This window comes from Saccostrea cucullata, unplaced genomic scaffold, assembly GCF_032062105.1.
Source record: "Saccostrea cucullata isolate Sc308-1 unplaced genomic scaffold, CSIRO_AGI_Scuc_v1 ctg810, whole genome shotgun sequence".
Taxonomy (NCBI): Eukaryota; Metazoa; Mollusca; class Bivalvia; order Ostreida; family Ostreidae; genus Saccostrea; species Saccostrea cuccullata.
This window is the reverse complement of record NW_026921048.1, coordinates 72,576-95,113: the sequence shown is the minus strand read 5'-3', so window position 1 is coordinate 95,113 and position 22,538 is coordinate 72,576. Positions and strand designations below refer to the sequence as shown.

Below are 22,538 nucleotides of genomic sequence, written 5' to 3'. Positions count from 1 at the left end.
AATATTGTTTGTTGGTAAGTATTAAAGGAACCAAATTAACATCAATTTATATAATATTAGTTTTTTGAACTTATAGTTTCTCCTACTTTAAAATAAACATTAACCTTTACCATAATTTATGAATGGTTAGGAATAGGCCTAAGGTTTCATATTTCGAAGGTGTATTTCTAGTGACAAGACCATTCTTTATGTTTCAATTGATTTTACTTTTTAACCTTGACCATGGAGTTAGACGTACACATGTACTTTTGAAAAATTAAAACATTTGATGATGGGTGCAATCATCGTCTCAAGCCATGGTCCGGAGTCCGCCTCTCTATTGTGACGTCATATTTGGTCAGTGGCAAGTTTTGTTTCCATCGCAATCGAAATCAACAACTGATGTCAACAGTATACAAGAAATATTTCCTATACTGCGATTGGATATTGAAAGGTCGCGATAACCCTAACAAAAAATACTAAAGTTAACTATAGTTAACTATAGTTAACTTTAGTTATAACTTTGACACTTTGAAAACTTTGATTTACTATAGTGATAACTTTGACACTTTAAAAAACTTTGGCGAAAACTTTGATACTTTGAAAAACTTTGGCGAAAACTTTGACACTTTGAAAAACTTTGGCAAAGACTTTGACACTTTGAAAAACTTTGGCAAAAACTTTGACACTTTGAAAAACTTTGACGAAAACTTTGATACTTTGAAAAACTTTGGCGAAAACTTTGACACTTTGAAAAACTTTGGCGAAAACTTTGACATTTTGAAAAACTTTGGCGAAGACTTTGACACTTTGAAAAACTTTGGCAAAAACTTTGACACTTTGAAAAACTTTGACGAAAACTTTGATACTTTGAAAAACTTTGGCGAAAACTTTGACACTTTGAAAAACTTTTACTAAAACTTTGATTAGTAAACTATAGTTAACTATAATTTTTTTTGTTAGGGAAAGTTCACCATCCGACTATGCTTTACTCGCATTGGTCAATATTTTAATGAGCTACAAAGAATTCTCTGCTCATTCAACCACTGCCAGAATGGGAGAGGAGTGTACATTTTGGCCATGGTTTGCGACGATGGGGTGCAAACTCTTGTATTTCACATGACATGATGCATTGCATGTGCCAAGATTTATGTTTCCTTGGGCACCATTTGTTTTTTACCTTGACCTTGGAGTTTGCTGTAGCTCTATTTTAATGAACAAGAAATCTGTGAGCCAATGCTCACTAGTAATACCTTCGCTCTGATGTAAATAAGCACTATCATGTTAATATACACAAGTTCAATTACAGGCAGATGCACAGAAAAATATGAAGTTGACATCAGATTCATATCAAAATTAATCCCACCATATGGCATGCCTCAACAAAGAGTGCAATAAAATTTCAAGCATCCGCTATGAATAGCTAATGAGAAAACTGCGACGAAGATTTGTTATGTATGAAACGGACAGATGCAAAGACAAACAGGAAGTTGATATCCGATTTGAACAAAAATGTATCCCAACATATGACATACCTTAGAGAAGATTATGTTAAAATTTTTCAAGCATCTATGATGAGTAGTTGCTGAGAAAACTGCGACAAAAATTTGTTATGTATGAAACGGACAGACGCAGAAACAGGAAGTTGATATCGGATTTTAGCAAAAATGTATCCCACCATATGACATGCCTCAGAGAAGATTGTGTTAAAATTTCAAGCATCTATGATGAGTAGTTGCTGAGAAAACTGCGACGAAAATTTGTTACGGACGGACGGACACACAGACAGACAGACAGACACACAAGGGTAAAACAGTATACCCCCTCTCCTTCGGAGCGGGGGTATAAAAAAAAAACATTGGCCACACTTAACTTATAAACAGTAAGTGTAAGGGTTTCAGCAAGTTGACATTTTAATGGTACAATTTTTTGTTATTTACATTCCACATCAGTACATGAGTACTTGCAAACCAAAATCAAGAAGGAAGAAACAATGCAATAAATGTTTATTGACCAGTGAAGTAAAATAAACATTTGAAGAATAATGTGATCTTACAAGTAAATATAAGTAAATAAAAGAGAGTACATTCAGTGTACAGTGGAAATGAAGATCAATAGTACACATGTATATCAAAGAAAAATAAGAACAATTCATAAATTATACTCATGCAAAAAGCTTCTTTGAAGAAGACAATATTGAAAAATAAAAATCTTAAAGAATAAAGAATAAATACACAACTTGAGTAGGGAGCAAAAGTCAATGATTGGATTATTTATCATAATCAGTTTTAAGAAAAAAAAATGTTGTCCTAATTTTTAGGAAATCAAAATGTATACATTATCCTTTTTAAAAATAAATAAAAGTAATATTTCAGAGCTTCATTAAGAAAATTTGGGGTGATGATCATACTTTATAGACTATATAAACCACCTGAAATGGAAGAGTTCTGTCTCAAAATGCATTACATTGTATTAGATATAAGACCTTTACATTATTTTGATTTATTCTTTACCAAATAATAATGATTTATGGCTAGGAAAATCATATACATGTATTTTATATACAGTGGATCTGGTGGGCAATTTGTTGACCACTCAGAATTCTGATGTCAGAGATTCATACATGTCACATATTGGTTTTAACAATAAAAGGATATAAAAATTGTCAATATTCAAGATGTATACCACCATTTTAAAAAATGCAACTTCTAGTACATGTATTTTAGACTATTATAAAATCATAATATTTCATGGCTCGAGGAAAATATATAGGTTCATGGGGATTTTATGTCGTGGTTGAAAAATAGCTATTATTTTAATTGATGTCTAGTTCCCTGAAAAATTATTAATAAATTAAGATCACATTTATTTATAATATTTTGTCATGGATTTCATAAAATAGCTCCAAAAAATATGGATTATTTAAACATTGTACATACTTTCAGTAAAAACAAAATATAAAGAATCAAAATATTGCATGATATACAAATGGATTCCATAAAGAATTATTGCATATAGTGATGGTGAATTGAACTTGCAGCTAAATGAACACATTTCCATTTAAACAGGAAGTACTTAGTACTGTGCAGGACTGCAATAAGTTGTATAATGGAAAGATCTTCATATTATCATGATCTGACTGATAAACTGCTGGTGTAAAAAAAAATTACAACAGTGAGTATGTTATATGCAGTACAATGAAGGCAATTTGTATATGTATGTATAAATCTAGTTTTTTATTTAAATAAAAATACAGTCTTTTGAAATATGCTTGTACAATCAATCATGTCCCAAACAAAATAAAACTTTATACAATAATTTTAAACTTATAGAAATTTGTAGATTGTAAAATATGTGGTATAAATAAAAAATATTCTTTGGACAACACATTCACATTACAAGATTCACTTGACTAGACAACCTATACAAAGATTTTTGTTTATACATGTCATGTTATAAATAATTGAACTAAACAAAGCATTTACAACACCAAAAAAAAAACACAGACTTTGATTTTACAGCCAAATCTAAGTTTATGCTCTCCTCAAAGAAAAGAACATTTTAAGCTATATTTGAACATGTTGAACCAAAATGTTTCATTATTTGTAAAATTAATTTTTTCTTTTCTTTTTTAAATCTTGAAGACTATCTTTCATTAAAAATGTTTCGTTCGCTGTGAAAATTTTGGAAAAAAAAAATGACTCACAAACATAAAATTTCAATATATATAAAAGAAACAAACTCAACTGGCCTTCACTTCTTGCTAATAAATCTACTTCTGCCCTTGAACTTATATTAAATGGTCATACTGTAAAATTTATTATCCATCAATCATTTACATATCAAATTTAAATTTCACCTTCACTTAACAAAAAAGAAACCAAAAGATACTAAACAAAAATTTTCTCTGAACTTGAGACAAGTAATACATGTAATATACTTTTTTTTAGATGCATTACAAACTGTAAATCATTACTTAAAAGTCTGTTTTCATTTTTAACATAAATAATACAATGCACATAGGCCATTGTCTGAGCAACTGGATTTCAAAGTAAGTAAAACTTTTCATAAAAAAATACATATAAACCATGGTATGTGTACTTTTTAAAAAATCTTTCCAATAGGGACATACATGTAACGTGTAACAACAAATCAAAATCAAAAAAGCAGTAAATAAAATCTAAAATGATGGAAAAGAAGATTTATATAAGGTGGGTAATTTAATATTGGGAGAAAAAACTCCATACAAGGTGGATAATTCAATGCTGGGAAAAAAAATAAATACAAGGTGGGTAATTCAATGTTGGGGAAGAAAACATAATATGGAGTGGGTGATTCAATGTTGGCTCATTTGTGGAAGATTTTCCCGTCCCTCCTGTTTTTGGCACTTAGACCTCCTCCTGGGGGGCGAGGAATTTCTCCAGGACCCCTGGGTAGGGGTAATCAAAGAGGCTGTAATCTGTGTGGTAAATCTTCCACAGTCTCTGCAGGAGATCTTTAGGGATTGTCTTGTAATACGACTCCAACTGATCCTGGGTCTTTGATCGCTTGTATGTGGCATTTCGTTTTGGGAATTTAATCAGTTGGTCAATTTTCAGATCTTTTAAGACAAAGTTCACATCTTCGTCAATGGTTTCATATTTTCCTATGAAGTCATATTGCACATAACACGGCTGACACAGAGATACATATTGGGCCCAGTGTTCATTAAAGCCTTCTCTTTCTATAGTGTCATCATCTGTAATATACTTAACAAATTCTAAGAAAGTAACATCATTCCCTAAAATTTCTTTGGTCTTATTGGATCCTTCTCGAAATCTACGAATAATCCTCCTTCCAAACCTCTTATGGAAATACGGGCTTTTCTCGGTGAATTTATTCCGATATGCAGACAGTAGTCTTTCTAATGGCTCCCTGACAAACACCAGTTTCTTGTACGTTTTTAACTTCTCCTGAACCTCCTCCTCGGAGTAAGAATCCAGGTAAGTCAGATATTTATCGAACGCCATATGGACATCTTTACTTTTCAGGGCTAGTGGGTTCGTGCTGTTCATTTTACCAGTCAGAATCAAGAACACCCGCTTCATATTAGTGCAGGCAACCTTTGGTATGTAACAGTAGAGAACTTTATACTGGTCATTAACTATAATGTGACCCAGTTTCTTGGCGGGAATGTCCTTTTTGACAAGTTTGGCTTCGTCCGCTTGCTGGCATTTCTTGCGGAGGTTGTATAGACGTTCCTTTCGGTTGTAATCGAAATTTTTTTCTCCGATTTGCTTGAGCCCGGATCCAGGGGGCTGTTCATTGGGGTGCGAAAAAGTGACTTTCTAAAAAAACAAAATATAATATCATAAATATACTTTAGTGCTCCTACATGTCCAACTTTTTTCCTTCTCTATGAATGGATATAATGCAAAATCTTTATGAAAAAATTATCTGCTTTTAAAATCTTTGAAAACAAGCTGGAAGTTTTTGTATCTTAAAAATCACCTGAACATTCCTGAAGTTTTTTCTTGCCACTAGCTTTCTACCTGTGGAAAGATATGGAGAATTCTTCTTTTTAAAATGAAACTACAATTGTATAGACTTTATTAACTTTGTGGACTTAAGGAATAAATACCTTATACATGTTATATGCAGAATTTTTAGCAAGGATTTTATTTTTGGAATTATTTCAAACATTTGTTATTGCTACATAAAAGATTGAGAACATCATCGAATCTTTCTTGTTACTATGTGAACCCGGTAACATTAGCAACGGTGTTGAGATCACTAAAATTAAATATTGCTCAAAATTTATTGCATTTTATTTCTAATAGCTTCTTAAGTGAGTATTTGAAAATCACTAATTACAACTTGCTTAAAGTAAAATACATGTACTTATTTTTAGGGACAATTCGCTAAATTTGCCTCTCGCTAAAATTTCCACTTATTTGATAAATGGAATATAAATTAAAATGCATACAAATGAAACTTTCCGTCATCTTTTAATTTCTTTCAGCATTGTTAATGTCTCACAGTCCGTAGTTAGAAGTTAATTAACAACAAACTTGATTCAATGGCAGGAATGCTCCACATGGAGTACACAGAGAGAGCAGCTAGCGAGAAAAGCACCGCTAGCACGAAATTTCCTAAGGTTAGCTTCTTCATCCTGACTCTCATTGGTTAAAACTTTGACCAATCACTTCCAAGCTGAAAGATAAAAGATTTTGGCACATTGATTAAACTCTGTGTACATTCTTTACCACAATATGAGAGTTTTGAGATTGAAGTTTTCCAATGATGGAGGTAAAAATTGTATTCATTTGGGACTGAAGCGAGATATGTCAAAGTATAAAAATACCCATGAATAAATGAACTTTTTTTTCTTTTTACTCCTTCTTTAGATGAACCCTGTTGCATTCTTTAGAAAACATTTTCTACTTTGATCATGTTGATGCTTAGCTGGTCAGTTATAGATTTTTTTGTGATGTGTCATAAATGTTTGAGTGGGAGGAATCATTTAGATATAAATTCAAAGCTATGGTAATTGATCCACCATTTTAATATCATAAATTCATATGTACAGAGAACATATTCTTGTAACCAGGATTAGAAGGTTAAGCCATACCTTTGTCCTTCTACATTTAATTTCTTCTCCAGAAATTCCAACATGACCATGAGCAAACTTCTCATGGACTCTTAAGTCACACTAAGAAAATGTTTAGCATTTAATCCATTTCATTCCGACATAGTGCTGGTCTTTTTTGGTTTGGATTGCATACTCCAATTTAGGTTTGTCTTCCTTACTGCAACATAAAATGAAAAAAAGATTTTATATAGAACATATGCCATCAAAACTTTTCATGACCTGATGGGCACTAGTCCTAAACGTCTGGCGATTTCGAGGTTTTTTTTTCAATTTTGATATTTTTTGTGTCAGGAAAACTTCCAAAATGGAGCCTTAATGAAAACTGGAAATTTCAATATTCCCAACCAGAGGATTTTTTTTATACTTACAATTTGATTTAAATGCCGATTTGAGAATTTCTTGATTTTTTATACTTGTGAAGCAAATTAAATGTCAAACTCACAATTCATAAATAGTGCAATGATTCTAGTGTTTACCAATATCATTGAAAAGAAAATACCAGTCAGCATTTCGATACAGGACTTGCAAGATTTTAAAATGTAAACAAAAACATATCTTGTCAGTCTGATAAAATGTTTTTAAAAGATTGCATATTTTACAAATGAACCTAAAAAACGGTTTTGAACAGTACTAAAAAGAATTATACTATTGATAAGTTGTGAGTTTGCTATTAAATTGGCTTCGCAAGTATTGAAAATCAACCTAAGGATGCCGTCCCAGGTTGAGTGGGTTGAATTTCCAGTTTTTGTATTAGTGCCAATTTACCAATAGACCCTTTCACTATAACTGTGGTACTACTCTTGCAGGGTAAAATGATACATTTTGACAAAATATAACATAAAAGCTATTGTTTTATATACGTATAATATACTTCATTGTGATAAATATTTAGTGGTCCGTTTGCGCAGCGCAAGCGTATAGTTATAAGGGTTGAGGGAACACTACTATGTAGATGTAGACGTCATTTAATTATCTATCAACAAAAACTTCGCCAAACGTTATTAGTCTGCCTCGTAAAAGAGTGACACCACAGTTATCGTGAAGGGGCATATTACTGATGCAAGTGATGGGCCTAGATCCTAAATAAAAAAAAAACGTGTTCCTTCCATTTGCAGTATTCATCTCGATTACAAAACAAAAAATGAGAAGGGTTTTTTAACAATTGGCTGAAATCAATTCTATAAATTACATGATAATCCTCACCTTTTCACAGTTTTTAAAGAAACTTAGAAAGTTCATTCATTTTTCCCTTCCCTTGTTGATCCGGAAGTGTTCTTTTTCAGATAATCTCGAGCCCGATTTTAATTCGGGGCAAATGCTCTTGGTTTCAGGATGGTGTAATTTGTTTATTACAGTATGTTTGTCTGGAATCTGAATGAACCCATTTTTAATGAAAAAAAATAGAAAATTTAAAAGATCGCTGAAATTAGCTGACGCAATTTTTAGACGCAAAGAAAAACGGCATGAATCACAATTATGTTTTAAAAGCCAAAAAACTATAAGTCCATTGTGATAAATCCTGAAGCTTTCTCCTTTTATCTATATATTAATTAGACCTGTTGTCAGTTCACATTTACGCCATATTTCAAGGGCACGGGAAATTCATTATTCACCCCCCCCCCAGAATGGTGATGATGGAAAGAGGGAAGTGATTACACTGTAGCCAAGATTTCCAGTAATGGAAAGTGTCTAAATGGGGCAGCCTTTAGGGTATATACCAGTCAAGTTTTCATGCAGTTTAGAATTAATTAAAGGCAAATTTAAAGGTCATAGGTTCTTTTAGTTACATGTACATGTACCTGTACTTACAAATATATGTGTTTAAATTATACCTTGTTTTAGCTTTACTTCTTTCCTTTTGTGTGTATTAAGGAGAACTTAAGTGAAATGGAACAGATACAGTTTGACATTGATCAAACACTGCTTACAATGAAGAAAATTGAGAAATCAAATGAAGTGACCCTGACTTTGGAATACGTGTCCAAAATAGACGAATTCAGAAACCTTCCACCACTGGGTGATGTACTTGTATCAATACCAAAATTTAGTACTCAAAATGTAAACAGGGTCTGGGAAGAGGTTTACAAATTATTTGGAACTCTAACACCCATGTCTATCAGAAAAGAAGAACGGGGCTCCAAATTGAAGAAATCGGAAACGGAAACCAATTGCAAGAAGCTAATGAAAAGGCCGAAACTTGTCAATTAAATAAATACTGGGTATGTCATTGATAACTTCCTCTGCTGTGTTGCCTTCATTAATGAAAGGGAAATTTGGACAAGTCCAGCATGTAATGGTTTAATTAAATGTTTTAACATTAAAAGTTTTCTTAAAAAGACAGTGAAAACAAACCTGGATATCTGTGTGTCTGATCTTGACGCTGGTGCCGTAGTGGTGGTCAATCAGTGTGGTGAACTCAGGTTCAGATACACTGGTCACTTTTCTTCTTCTCTGAAAAAGCCATTTTTGGCCATCCGGTATCGCAACAGACAGTCAGTGTTAGATACATGTACTTATATCAGACCGTGATCATAATTATATCCACATCCTAGACATGGATGGACAGTTCCTTCGTTTCATAGATAACTCTGATTTGGAATTTCCATATGGTTTGTGCATAGACAAAAGTGATAACATTTTCGTTGCTGAATTTTTCTCTGGAAATGTCAAACAAATTAAATATATGAAGTAATTGCATACTGTATTGTAGACGATTTACTTAATGAATTATTTGCATGTATTATAATTATCTTTTTTTGCGGTCCTTCGGATGAGACCGTATAAACCGAGGTCCCGTGTCGCTGTAGGTGCTGGCACGAAAAAGATCCCTCCCTGCTCAATGGCCCTAAGTGACGAGTATAAGGCAAAATTTGCAGTTTTCCACCGGCAAATGGTGGCATCTCTATATGAGTGAAAAATTCTCGAGAGGGACGTTAAACAATTACAATGGAGATATTCATGCTTATATTCGTGATACATACCTAATGTAGTGCATGAGAAAATATACTGCATTTTATTTTGTAAAGAATCATAGGGGAAATTTATTGGAAATGTAAATATATAAAATTACATAAATTAAAGACGCGTGCCAACTAGCGTTAAATAACGACTGTATTTTGCTCGTCATCTATTCTCTTCAATTTTGGGTTGTTGTGTTTTTTTTATCTTTTCAATTTATTTTGAGCTGTCTGTCTTGTATTTCATTATGTTTTTCGTTATTTTTTTTATTTCTTGGAAATGTCGTTATCCTTTCCGCCGCCCACAGAACTCTGAAGTTAGTTCACAAAGTTGATGAAGTTGTTAATAGAACTGCAAAGATTTCACGTAGGTTTTAAATCATGCAATACAGTGGTAAATGTACTTCTTGATGCACATTAAAAATTAACATCACTATATATAGCCTTAGAAGTGCGACAAACTTGTTTACAATATTATAAGATGCATCAAAAGGCGATATATCTGTTAAATTTTAGTGTCCACCAACTGGTACACGTACATATTTGTACATGTACATTTATACCTGCAGATCTGTTCCTCGCTGGTCTGAAAAAAAAATTGGATCAATGACAAGAGAGCTACAATGCCATCCATAGAAGAAATTATACTCATTTGGCACAAAGAGTTGCGCTCGTTTTTTTGTTTTTTGTTTTTTTTTTTAATTACTTTCTATTATTTTCTCAACTGTACAAAAGCTCGATTCATTTCTTCGACTCCTATCAATTATAATTTAATTTTGTTTGTAACGCTGTATTTGATTGGATAAAAAATTTATTTCATATCGTTTCTATTATTATTTTCTCAACTGTACAAAAGCTCAATTCATTTCTTCGACTCCTATCAATTATATACTCTCATATTTTATATCTGCAAGATGTGAGTTTGGCCGAATAATCTTGTCGTCCAAAATGGCAATGAACATTGCAAAAATTCCGATGTTTTTGCATTTCAGGCCCAAGAGGGCTATTTATAAGTACAGTTATAAGGAATGTTTTGTTGTAGAAATAGTAAAAGAATAGGTTAGAACATACGTTTAGTAATATTTTGAGATGGTGGTTAAAAAGCACGGAGAAATAAATAGAGAAACAGCGCACTTTTTTGTGCGCAATAAATCTGCAGCTAACTGCTATATTGCATTACGACGGCGTATTAGTGCCATTTTAACAATGTAGAATTTTTTTTAAAATCGTTTGTACGATTTAATAAATAGTAAAAACGATTTAATAAATAGTAAAAACGATTTAGTAAATTGTACAAACGATTTACTAAATTGTACAAACTTAAATCGTACAAACGATTTATTAAATCTATGCTTTTGATATTTCTGTTAAATTGTACAAACATTTAATAAATTGTACGAACGATTTAACAAACAAATTGTACAAACGATTTATTAAATTGTACAAACGATTTACTAAATTGTACAAACGATTTATTAAATCGTACAAACGATTTAATAAATTGTATAAAAGATTTAATAAATTGTACAAACGATTTAACAAACAAATTGTACAAACGATTTATTAAATTGTACAAACGATTTATTAAATCGTACAAACGATTTACTAAATTGTACAAACGATTTATTAAATCGTACACACGATATACTAAATCGTACAAACGATTTACTAAATCGTTCAAACGATTTAAAAAAAAATTTCTACATTGTTAAAATGGCACTATTACGCCGTCGTAATTGCATAGTGATACGTTGTATTTTGGATCTCGATCTGTCCAACTATGCTTTTGATATTTCTGTTTAATTCCATTTTTAAACCCCCGCTTGAAAAGCAAGAGGATGTAAAGTACGTGATGGCTGAATCCGTCTGTTCGTCCGTCGATCCGTCTGTTACGCTTTGGGTACCCTTCTCTCATCCGCGACTACTCTTATACCATTGGATGTTTAATTAGACTTTCACATAATCTGTGTTACATAGTACCTATGTGCACCTCCTATTTTACTTTTTGATCTGAAACTTACATCGGTTAACGTGTTTCCATGGCAAAACTTGGAGACTGCCATTTTTTCTATAATATTGGAGAATACCCATCTCTTATCTGCAACTCCTCCTATACCACTAAGTACAGTTTAATGGTACTTTCAATTACATATATTTACATTTCCAATAAATTTCCCCTACGATTCTTTACAATTAAAATAAAATACAGTTCATTTTCTCATGGAGTACCAAGAAAAAGCATAAATAACTCCATTGTTACATCATAATACCACATTTGACGTCAAAAAATATAGTGCACACTGTTTTGCTTTAAAAATGACAGTTGAATGGCGTAAGTTTATGGCAAGTCATCAGAAAATAATGTAAAATTAATATAAGAAATGAGCTTAATTTTTGAAGATTCATGAGGTATATGAACTACAACGCTTAACGCCGGCTTATTTATCATGAAGCGCTAATGCGCTTCATGAAATATGCCGGCGTGAAGCGTCGTAGTTCATAACCTCATGAATCTTCAAAAATTAAATTCATTTCTTAAGTATTCATTATTACAGACATTGTGTGGCTCCTACTTTACTTCTTGATCTGACACTTATTCTGGGTCTCCCAGACAAAACATATAGACTTTACCATTATAATCGTATGGGACGAGGGGGTATAATATAGTGAGCTCAGTGCACACAGTACCTCTAGTTTTCAGAATGAATGAATTTGCAATCTTTAATCATGCAACTGCCTTCGGAATTAAGGTAGGATTCTTCTCACATTTCTTGTATTTAAAAATTAATGAAATTTTCACAGAATCAAGAGGACAATATCACTAAGTGATGGTATCAGTGATATTCAATTTGACCGTTTAATATTAGAGGCAAGGTCAGGTCAAGGTCATTACCTTTTTCCTGTACATTAAGAATAAAAAAATACTGTTTCCAAGCATGCGACCCCTACTTGTAATTCAAAATATTGAATGTTTTTTCTTTTTGCATAAAAAGATACTGCCATATAGGGCCTATAAGATGATATTACCAAATTGACATGGATAATTTAAATAAAATGGATATATGCTAATCCGAATTTCCTCTACTTTTCTTAAATTTTCAGGATTTATAAGTTATTTTTATGTGTTATCTATATTCAGCTTTTTCCAATTTTCACATATAGTGAAGTTGTCACATAAAGATAGAAAATGATACAAAAACTAAAAGTTTTGATCGTTTACTGAGAGAGAAATAACACTTTCTACGGATTTTTGGCTCAGATCTGTACTTAGAATTGAAGCATTTAAAAGCCAGCATAGTTCTAGTATGTGTGAAAAATCTTATTTATTTGATATATTTTGAAACTTTAGTCCCTTATTATTAATTTAACTAACAATTGAAAATTTCGTCTAGTCTTTGATTGCGTAAAAATTATAACTAAATTCAATGTTCTATAATGATTTTGAGAGGCAGAAAAGAAGATATTTTCATACGCCACCATTCCGCCAAAAATATAGTCCCTGCTGGTTTTCAAACACAGTTTACCATTTTTATTTAAAGTTGTTTAACTGTGATAAGGAGAGAAAAATATGGTCTTTTAAATCTCTTTCATCTAAATATATAAAACATATCAACAAATGCACTTTGAATATTCCATCTAGTCAGAAACCAGAGAAGAATCCTACCTTAAGGACAGATGATACAAACAAATTTTTTCTTTGAAAAAGATTAAATATCATGTCACAAGTTTAGAAAAGTGGATGGTTCTGAGATTTTTTTTCTCCGAAGAACTGGATTATGAAAAAGACTCGGAAAATATTAGTAATATTTCAATGAAAACACAAATATAGACAAATCACATTCAGTAAAGGTTTACAGGTGAAAATAAATTTCAGAATATGTTATCTTGGCGCTAAAAGTGTAATATAAACTTAAGAAAAATATACCGAGCCAGGTGAATTTTATTAGGAAAAGCTAAATGGTAAAAATCAGCCTATGTGATATTGCCAATTTTTTGTAATTTCGATCTTCCTCTTAAAATTCACCTGGCTTGGTATATTTTTCTAAGGTTCATATTACACTTTTAACGCCAGGATAACATATTCTGAAATTTATTTTTACCTGTAAACCTTTACTGAATGTGATTTGTCTATATTCGTTTTTTCATTGAAATATTACTAATATTTTCCAAATCTATTTCATTTTCCAGTTCTTCGGAGAAAAAATTCTAAGAACCATCCACTTTTCTAAACTTGTGACATGATATTAAATCTTTTTCAAAGAAAAAATTTGTTTGTATCATCTGTCCTTAAATAAAGATAGAGTGAAGGAATATAGAATGAATGTCATTTAGTTTCTGTTGTTGCCTAGGGGGATAAATACATTCATTGTTAAACAGAGCGAAGCCCTTGTCAGTGTCAACAGCTACCTTTGGACAAAATGGATACAGTTCTATATTTCAGTGTTCTCCTCCTTACGGCGGTTCGTCCAATGTACTCGGCTCCCAGAATCGTGGACTTGTCTCATCAACAAGACGATAACGCCGTCAGCTGGCCAGTCAACCCGCCGTATAATTTTACCAAACTTCATCGGGGATTCTATGCACCCTTCAATATCTGGTAAGACGCAACCCAGGTCCGGGGGGGGGGTTATATGAAATAGCTCTGCTGATTTATGTGAAATTACTCTTTAGACATGCCCCTAAAAAATTCTTCCCCGGTAGTGCCAACCCTGCATGAAAATGTTCTAAGAAGAAGACCTGAAATAATTGTCTCCAAAGTTGCAACTACAAAGCTGTAAATGATCAAATTACATTATAAATCAGATGGGTTTTTCTCAATCCGGGACATTCCCGAATAAATTTCAAGACAGGTGTATGAACCATTTTAGAAGTTACTAAAAATTCGAATGAACCGTACACAGTTGGTACACAGAACAAATTGTATATTAGTTTTTAAAAGTTACGTAAAATATTCTGAAAAATTGATTTATAGGGCAGCGACTATAAAGATCCGTCATAGGAACACTATAAAGAAAAACTCTTATTGCTGTTTCATTTTTTCTAAAGGTTTCATGTACTTTATGATTGAGAAATTGATAACGCTTAATTAACAAACCCTATTTATTTTATATTTGTACGAAAAATGATTGAAGCTGCATTTCTTCAATGTAGCATAAATTATTACATTCATTTGTCATTGTCCCCCATTCCAGCATCAAATTATTTTTTATAGCAAATACGGCACGTAAAATTTCATTTTTTTGTTTTATTACTACGTATATGTGAACAGAAATAATATTGCTAATTTTAAATATTATACATGTTATAATAGACTGATCTAAAAATGTTCTTTTCATTTTCTTTCTCTTTTTTGAGGGGCGAAAGGGGGGGGGGGGGCAATGGGGTTAATCTGTGTGCCGTGTAAATTACTTGTTTGATAACATTTATACATTTTTTCTAACATCAAGATTTACAAACAGGCGTTCGTGTCAGACTGACCAGCTGCCCTAGATTTGAGACCGACATTTCTCCGGATGACGGACTTTTATAAGTACCTCGATAATAACAAGATCACTTCAACAATTGTGTTACGGTCAGATTCCTGGTCTCTGAGTTTACCATTGTTCACAATTCTAAACCAAAATAAATAAGTTCAAATTTCCATGATACAAATTTACCTCTCAATTTAATTCAGTGTCAATTATCAAGGTGTATATAATCACAAATTCTTGGAAACAAACAAATATATATATGGCAGTTGTCAAAACAGCAAAAAAATTATTCTTTGATTTTTTTTTTTGCTAGTAGATTCACACAAAGTGTTATATAGCCTACATGTATGAATCAGAGTGTAAATGCGATTTTAAGCTTTCTATCTCCTATATGAGGGCAAAAGTACGACGGCGTATTCGTGCCATATTGACAATGTAGAGAAAATAAAAAAAAAACCACGTTTGAACGATTTGTTAAATCGTTTGTACGATTTGTTAAGTCGTTTGTACGATTTGTTAAATCGTTTGTACGATTTAGTAAATCGTTTGTACGATTATTTTCTTCTTCTAATTCGGAAGAGAAGCGTACTGAATAAGAAACCTGGTAAAGATATTGTATAAAGAAATCCCTTCGCCGCTGACTAACACAGGTACAGAAACACTTATTGTATCTTGCTAATTAAACTCTATGAATATTGTTGTAATCTTATAATTAGTAAACCATCATATCACAATTACATTCACATTGTTTTTATGATCACTTGTATAATTGTATAATCCATCTTCGTGCGCTGCCATACGTAATTTGGACCTTTGTTAGTGTACAATCTTCGTCTTAGTCTGTTTCTTTCACTTAAACACTCTCCCTCTGGATCTTGTATAGAAAGAAGACATCGAATATCTTCTTTAGAAACGTAATTCCTGCCATAATAGCTTTCCAGTACAACCAGCTGTATCAATGCAATTGACCACATGACTCAATTGTTTCCTCAATGAAAAGGGCAACATCCCCTATATGTCGGAGTTGTTCTTACATCTGAACAGTCCCAACTTAGCTGTTGTCCTTTTCAATGTTCGTTCACTATAACAAAGACTCGGTGAGTTTGCGAAAGGATCTGTGCAATTTCCAAAAAAATGAAACCCATCTTGAAATATCCCTTGATCAATTTTTCATCGTGTCATTCATTAAAACTATGCGTGGATACGTTGTCCTACTTGTGCAAGGTTTTCTACTACTACGCTTCTTCTACTTGTAATAACAAGAAATAACAATCGTACAAACGATTTTCTAAATCGTACAAACCATTTTCTTAATCGTACAAACGATTTCAAAAAAATTGTACAAACGATTTTTAAAAATCGTACAAACGGTTTAAAAAATCGTTCAAACGATTTTAAGAAATCGTTCAAACGATTTTAAAAAAACGTTCAAACAATTTTCTTAATCGTTCAAACAATTTTCTAAATCGTTCAAACGATTTTTAAAAAACGTACAGACGATTTTCTTAATCGTTCGAACGATTTTCTAAATCGTTTAAACGATTTTAAAAATCGTACAAACGATTTTGAAAAATTTTCTCTACATTGTCAATATGGCACGAATACGCCGTCGTACAAATGAGATTTTAAGACTGTTTTAATTTCACTAAAGCCCCCCGACACTTTGTATGTCAGTGCAATGAAAAGTTGAAAATTGTACACATTAACGTCATGGACATGTTAACAGTTACATGTGATTTATAATGAACTAGACAAATATCTAATATGATATGGACAGTACTGATAGAAGCTGTTCATTTATTCATTATAAATTTTTAATGGAACCATTTTGAAGAGTAATTTATAAGGATAAATAATTGATTATAAATCCTATAAACCGATAAGGAATATCATATGATTAAAAACGTTAAAAAAAACAACAAAAAAAACAACATTTTTCGTCGATTAAAAATTTTCCAAGAATTTTTCAAGAATTTATAACGACAGAATTGTGTGTGGTAACGTAGCGGGAACGACAACTCTGGATAGAAAATATTGAAAATTAATTAAAGATTATCTTACTTTGCACGATTCAATAATAAATTTACATTTCATGTAACCATTCGAGATTCTCCTTTCTTTCTTCAAAGGTTCACCAAAGATAAACTTGTCCAAAAATTCATTTTTACAATAGCTCCAAAACTATGCGGTTTTTAAAGTTGAAACTTTTACATTTAATAAATATATCATTGATTAACAGACAGAAAATGCCACTGGATAACAAATACTTAAAAAAATATTGATCAAGAAAAATTCTTTAAATAAAAAACCTATATTTAAAAAAAAAATACACCTAATGAATTCCGTAGTTTTAGTGAAAGTTTTCATTGCAGAAACATAATATGCTTACTAATAACTTGAAGGGCAAGTAGGACTTCGATAGCCTCTAGAAAGTTGTTTTTCCCCGTGTATTTTGTCCAAATGTTAAGATTTGATATCAAAAGTACATTGCAAATGGCGAATTTTAAGGGATCTTGTCTTTATACAGCCATGCCACGCTTTCAATAACATCCTTTCAGAGACCATTCTCGTCCAACTTGCCCTTCATCGATAAGCATGTAAATATGCGAATTTTTTGATATTTTTGTCTCGATAATTTTTTTAAATACTTGTTTTTAAGTGATACTTTCTATCTGTAAAACAATGATATATTTATAAACTGTAAAAGTTTTAAGGTAAAACCTCAAATTGTTTTGGAGCTATTGTAAAAAAAAATTTTGGACATGTTGACCTTTGATGAAACCTTAAAACTCAATAAATTAAAGAATTTTCAATATTTTTTTTCCTGGAAGATCTTTGATTTGTTTTTTATTAATAAATCAAGACACGAAGGCTCGAGTAATGTTTTCCTCAAAAACACAAATGATTGAGTTTACATACGATTATAGCAGTTTTATAAGAATGTGTATATTAAAACCTCACATTCACATTTTCACCGGTATTAATTATATTGACTGTAATGATAAAATTATGATGCGGGCATAGTTTTCAGTTCTATAATATTAAATTCATTCTTACGAAAGGATAACAATATTATTATGTACAAAAAGTCTTTATTTATATATTTTTTAGGCTAGAAAACAATCACATCGCAATGCCAGAGCATATGGGCACTCATGTAGACGCCCCAGTTCATACGTTCAAGGGCACTTGGAGGACGCATCAAATCCCGATTGAAAAATTATATGGACCTGGAGTTATAATAAATGTTAAAGCCAAGGTCGAGAGCAATCCAGATTACAGGTATATAACCACTAACCAGTAGTCAGTACCATTATTTTTGGTGAACCCTTAATCAAATCAAAGGGGATAACATGCCTTCTCAAGGGGATAACATAGATTTTACTTGTACATGCCTTGCTGCTCGACCCACATCTTTAAATTTCATAAACCATTAAGCTTGCTCATACGTGGATTATGTATTTTTCCAGCAAGGACTGCAACTTTATTTTCCGTTCTGATCACAAAAGAAAGCATTTTTATTGTAAGAAAGGTTGAATTTTTAAATATGCTTGAACATGTCAGAATTACAAGTACGAAAAGTGTACACAAATATTGCATAGTTGTAACATTTGGTAGGCTAATTCAAACAAACTGAAAATTTTACATAACGTGTAAGTATTGCTTTTTGCAATACGCCGAAACTAGGGAGGATTTTTAATAAATGATTTTCTGTCTTTATAGAGTTTCCACAGATGATCTTTTGAAATACGAAGAAAAATATGGAGAAATTCCCAGGCATTCCGTAGTTATAATGAACTCGGGTTGGACTCAAAAGTACTTAAACAATACTCTGGTATGGGGAACCATGCAGCTTCTGGATTCTTCTACATTTCATTTTCCTAGCTGGCACGAGGAAGCTGTCACGTGGCTGATAAACAAGCGACAGGTCAACGCTATTGGAGTGGACACGCCCTCTACCGATTATGGACAGTCCAAAACATTACCCTGTCACTTGATCATGGGGAAAAATAACGTGGTAGGGATTGAGAATGTTGCCAATCTGGATAACATTCCAGAAAGCGGAAGCACTATTTACGTTCCGGTTATCAAGATTTATGACGGAAGTGGTGGACCTGCGCGTCTTTTCGGGACATATGATGACGATCCCGACAAAACAAACGCAGCATCTACAGCTACAAGCTCCATGTTCTACACGTGTTTTTTCATCATCCCTCTTATTATCAAATTCTAGAATTTAAGCTTTTTAATATATATACTTCCTTGAACATTTAGATTGTTTGTATAGTCAATAATGTACATTTCTTAAAACTTGATTACCCCATTAACTTGTTTCTCTTCCAGTGGAGGAAGTAGTTCATAATATTGATAAACTGAAGTACTCAGTTCCTAAAATTATAGAATCCATACAATGCGCTTCAAATTTTGAATGTAAAGGGTGAATATAACGAACAGTGACCAATCTAAAAATAGAATTGGATCCCTGCAAATTTCAGGTAGGATCTATTGCCCTAGAGAAATGAGTATCCCCTCTTGACCGTTCACGCCCACAGTAATCCTACGGAACTGAAACTTTGAAAGAGCAAGGTACAGTTTCAATAAAAATTAAGCCCTGTATTTTTTTTAATTGCACATCCTTTCTCTCAAACTGAAGAATTGACATGTTAGTATTTTGAATCTTGCACTTGTAACATCAATTCAAGACGTAATTGATTTCATTATTTAGTAGAGTAATGTCTGAGTCTTCTTTAATATAATCATTTTATGCAGATATTTTGGATGAAAGCATGCTAACCGCTTTTCAGTTCTTTGATTATATGAGTATCCAAACTAAAATGCAGCACTGTTGGCAAATTTACTTCGCACTCTGAATGAAAAGCGTCGTATTAAAACAACTGAACTTATTTATCCATTAATTTGAAGAATTGATGTGCTAGTACATGTAGTTATGTAGTTGCAAATGCCACGAAACTATACCTCGATAGGACACTGAAAATAAAATAGATAAAGAACAAGTATTTCAAATCAGCGAATGTCAATATCAAATTATGAACATAAATGAACATGACATGTCAATTGAAAAATGTCTTATTGAATCTTGCAATTTATCAGTTTCATAATTGATGGAAAAACAATTTTGATCTGATCGGAATAACCTGTATGTTTGGACACGTATACATGTACTCGTGTTTCGCGGGCCGGTGGGACACAATTTTTTTTATGAATCATCCATTAATAAGCTAGCTTTCGAGATCAGTAAATGAAATTTTGCAACATTTTTTAATCACAATTAAACGATCCATGTCGTCGGTCGCGTGCCGCAGAGGTAAGAGCGTCTTTTCTACATGTAGTTCAGAGTCGCACCGTAATGTTTGATCCTTACGTCTCGGGTTCGAATCCCAATAAGGGAAGTTGAGATCGCTCCTCCGGTTTGTACTGTATACAACACCAATATCCTATGTCGCAGTAGCATCATATTGGAATTGGTCTGTAAGGACTTCCTTACATCTAAAGGAGGTTTTCACAACATCCTTTAGATGTAAGGAAGTCCTTACAGACCAATTCCAATATGATGCTACTACGACATAGGATATTGGTGTATACACTTACATCTAAAGGAGGTTTTCACATCCTAATTAAAATAAACCACTCAACAAAGTTTGCCCAGACCATACTATCCGAGAACCAGACGACGAAAACAGCAGTCGGGGTATTGTGCCAGAAAATAATCACTTAACATGGATTTTCTTTCTGCATACACAGTGATCAAGGGACGGATTTCGACGATAATATTATAAAAACATCATCAAATGCAAGTGACTGGAATGAAGAAGTCCCGAGCAACACCGTATCATCCCATGGGGAACAGGGTGTGTGAATAATTTAGTAATAATCGCACACTGTTAGATGTGCTGGGTACACTGTAGCTAAAAGATCTATTCGTCACCATTAATGCAGGCATATAATAGCACCAGACATAAAAGTACCGGACAGTCCCAATATTTCGTGATGTTTGGGAGGGAACCCTAATACGCAAGTTTCGAGATTATCTCCCTTTGCGCGCTCTTTCGTTGAGGAGGAGAGTTTCGTTGCTGCGTAAACAGACAGGTGGGACAGTTATTTACGTATTGGATACGTTGCATCATCGATATACTGGTTTATCAATGCTACATGATTGTAAGGGTGTATTTTACAACTCGAGAATAACCAAATTAATGTAAAGGCGTAATTTTTTAAAGCAAAGAAATCTTAACAAAAAAGAAAATATAAGTGGATGTGAGACTTTCCAGACGAGGGAACAGATATGGACCTCTAATAAATACGGTACAAATGCATCTAATCATTCAAGTCGGCAATTTAAATGACACATTGATTCTTTTCTTTATCAAAACTTTTTAAAAAAAACCACTAACTTTTAAGAAAATATTTGTACAATCAAGAAAATCAGTCATTTTTTATAAAGACTACGACGTTCTTTCGTTTTCAAGTACCCTAAAATATAAAGTAGATTTGTAACTGAGCTTGATAAAATCATCAAACGCATCACTGCTTAACACTATTATCTTTCTATAACATTTAGTAAATTTTAAAAGCCATAAATATCATTCATTTATTTATGAACGTTTGTATACAGAAACAACCTGTCCCACCTCTATGCTAAAATGGATACTTTTCGCGCCTCTATCGTAGGAGAGTTACAATCTCGAAACTGGCGTATTGACAGTGATGGCCAGTCACTATGTTGCTGATTTTAGAACCAAAATGACTACAAGCAAACAAGTTGGCCATGGATACAGCAGAGGAAGCTAGGAGAAAATAGGATAAGTTCTATGATTTTAAAGGTAAGGGGTGCAAATTTACAGGTTGACGACAAAGTTTTAAAGTTGTGACACTCTATGGAAAGCACAAGATAGTCGAAAGGTGGAGAGAAGAGCCTTATTTCATCCATGACCAGCCAATCTTTATATCCCAGTTTTTGAGTAGATGATGGCATTTGAAGAACTAATAACCCTTCATGGCAATCTATTAGTGCCAATTGGATGCAAATTATCCAGAAAAACATGTCCAGGAAAAAGATTCCGCAGAGCACACCAAGAGTGGAAACAGATCAAGATAGGGAAGTTCATGTAATAGAAGAGAGTTCCAGTAACTCGGAAGTTGACATTTATCTCAAGATACCAGTACCAAAAGCCAGAAAAGCTCCAGCCGACTACCCGAATAAATAAATACATCATTACCATTTAACCTACTTATCCATTAATTTAAAGAATCAGTGTGCCAGTACATGTATTCTCAAATATCACGAAAGTATACCTCGATAGGACACTGCGTATAAAATAGATAAAGAACTAGTAAGTATAGATTTGATTGTTAGATTCTGTAAATAAGAGATAAAATTTTAATATATTTTTACGTATTTCAATCCAATAATTGATGATCATAAATTGGCATGATATATCAGCTGAAACAATTCTTACTGATTCTTGCAATTTATCAATT

The 22,538-nt window shown here is 32.6% G+C and overlaps 2 protein-coding genes across 3 annotated transcripts; one reads left to right on the top strand and one right to left on the bottom strand.

Annotated features, from left to right (window-relative positions):
• Positions 1-1,970: 1,970 nt before the first annotated feature.
• On the bottom strand, positions 1,971-7,865 carry LOC134259067 (carbohydrate sulfotransferase 11-like). Of its 2 annotated transcripts, none has more exons than XM_062741669.1 (5): positions 7,814-7,865; positions 6,590-6,767; positions 6,030-6,171; positions 5,470-5,510; positions 1,971-5,306 (listed from the first exon to the last, which is right to left on the bottom strand). In XM_062741669.1, exons 3-5 carry the CDS (start codon positions 6,139-6,141, stop codon positions 4,368-4,370), a joined length of 1,092 nt encoding a protein of 363 aa, XP_062597653.1. In that variant the 5' UTR covers positions 6,142-6,171; positions 6,590-6,767; positions 7,814-7,865; the 3' UTR covers positions 1,971-4,367. The 2 variants fall into 2 exon arrangements, with proteins under 2 accessions (XP_062597653.1, XP_062597654.1); XM_062741670.1 differs by having other exon boundaries at positions 6,030-6,163.
• Positions 7,866-13,941: 6,076 nt separating this feature from the next.
• LOC134259059 (isatin hydrolase-like) lies at positions 13,942-19,485 on the top strand. The gene is made up of 3 exons (XM_062741659.1): positions 13,942-14,164; positions 18,150-18,320; positions 18,762-19,485. Exons 1-3 carry the CDS (start codon positions 13,986-13,988, stop codon positions 19,270-19,272), a joined length of 861 nt encoding a protein of 286 aa, XP_062597643.1. The 5' UTR covers positions 13,942-13,985; the 3' UTR covers positions 19,273-19,485.
• The last annotated feature ends 3,053 nt before the right edge of the window (positions 19,486-22,538 follow it).

Bases quoted from the DNA above. Each gene is read 5' to 3' on its own strand.
- LOC134259067 (XM_062741669.1), bottom strand. From the start codon at position 6,141: ATGAGAGTCAGGATGAAGAAGCTAACCTTAGGAAATTTCGTGCTAGCG. The intron at 5,511-6,029 runs GTTTGTTGTTAA...ATCTTTCCACAG, and splicing joins CATTCCTGCCATTGAATCAA to GTAGAAAGCTAGTGGCAAGA. The intron at 5,307-5,469 runs GTGATTTTTAAG...TTGTTTTTTTAG, and splicing joins AAAACTTCAGGAATGTTCAG to AAAGTCACTTTTTCGCACCC.
- LOC134259059 (XM_062741659.1), top strand. From the start codon at position 13,986: ATGGATACAGTTCTATATTTCAGTGTTCTCCTCCTTACGGCGGTTCGT. The intron at 14,165-18,149 runs GTAAGACGCAAC...TATATTTTTTAG, and splicing joins TATGCACCCTTCAATATCTG to GCTAGAAAACAATCACATCG. The intron at 18,321-18,761 runs GTATATAACCAC...CTGTCTTTATAG, and splicing joins GAGAGCAATCCAGATTACAG to AGTTTCCACAGATGATCTTT.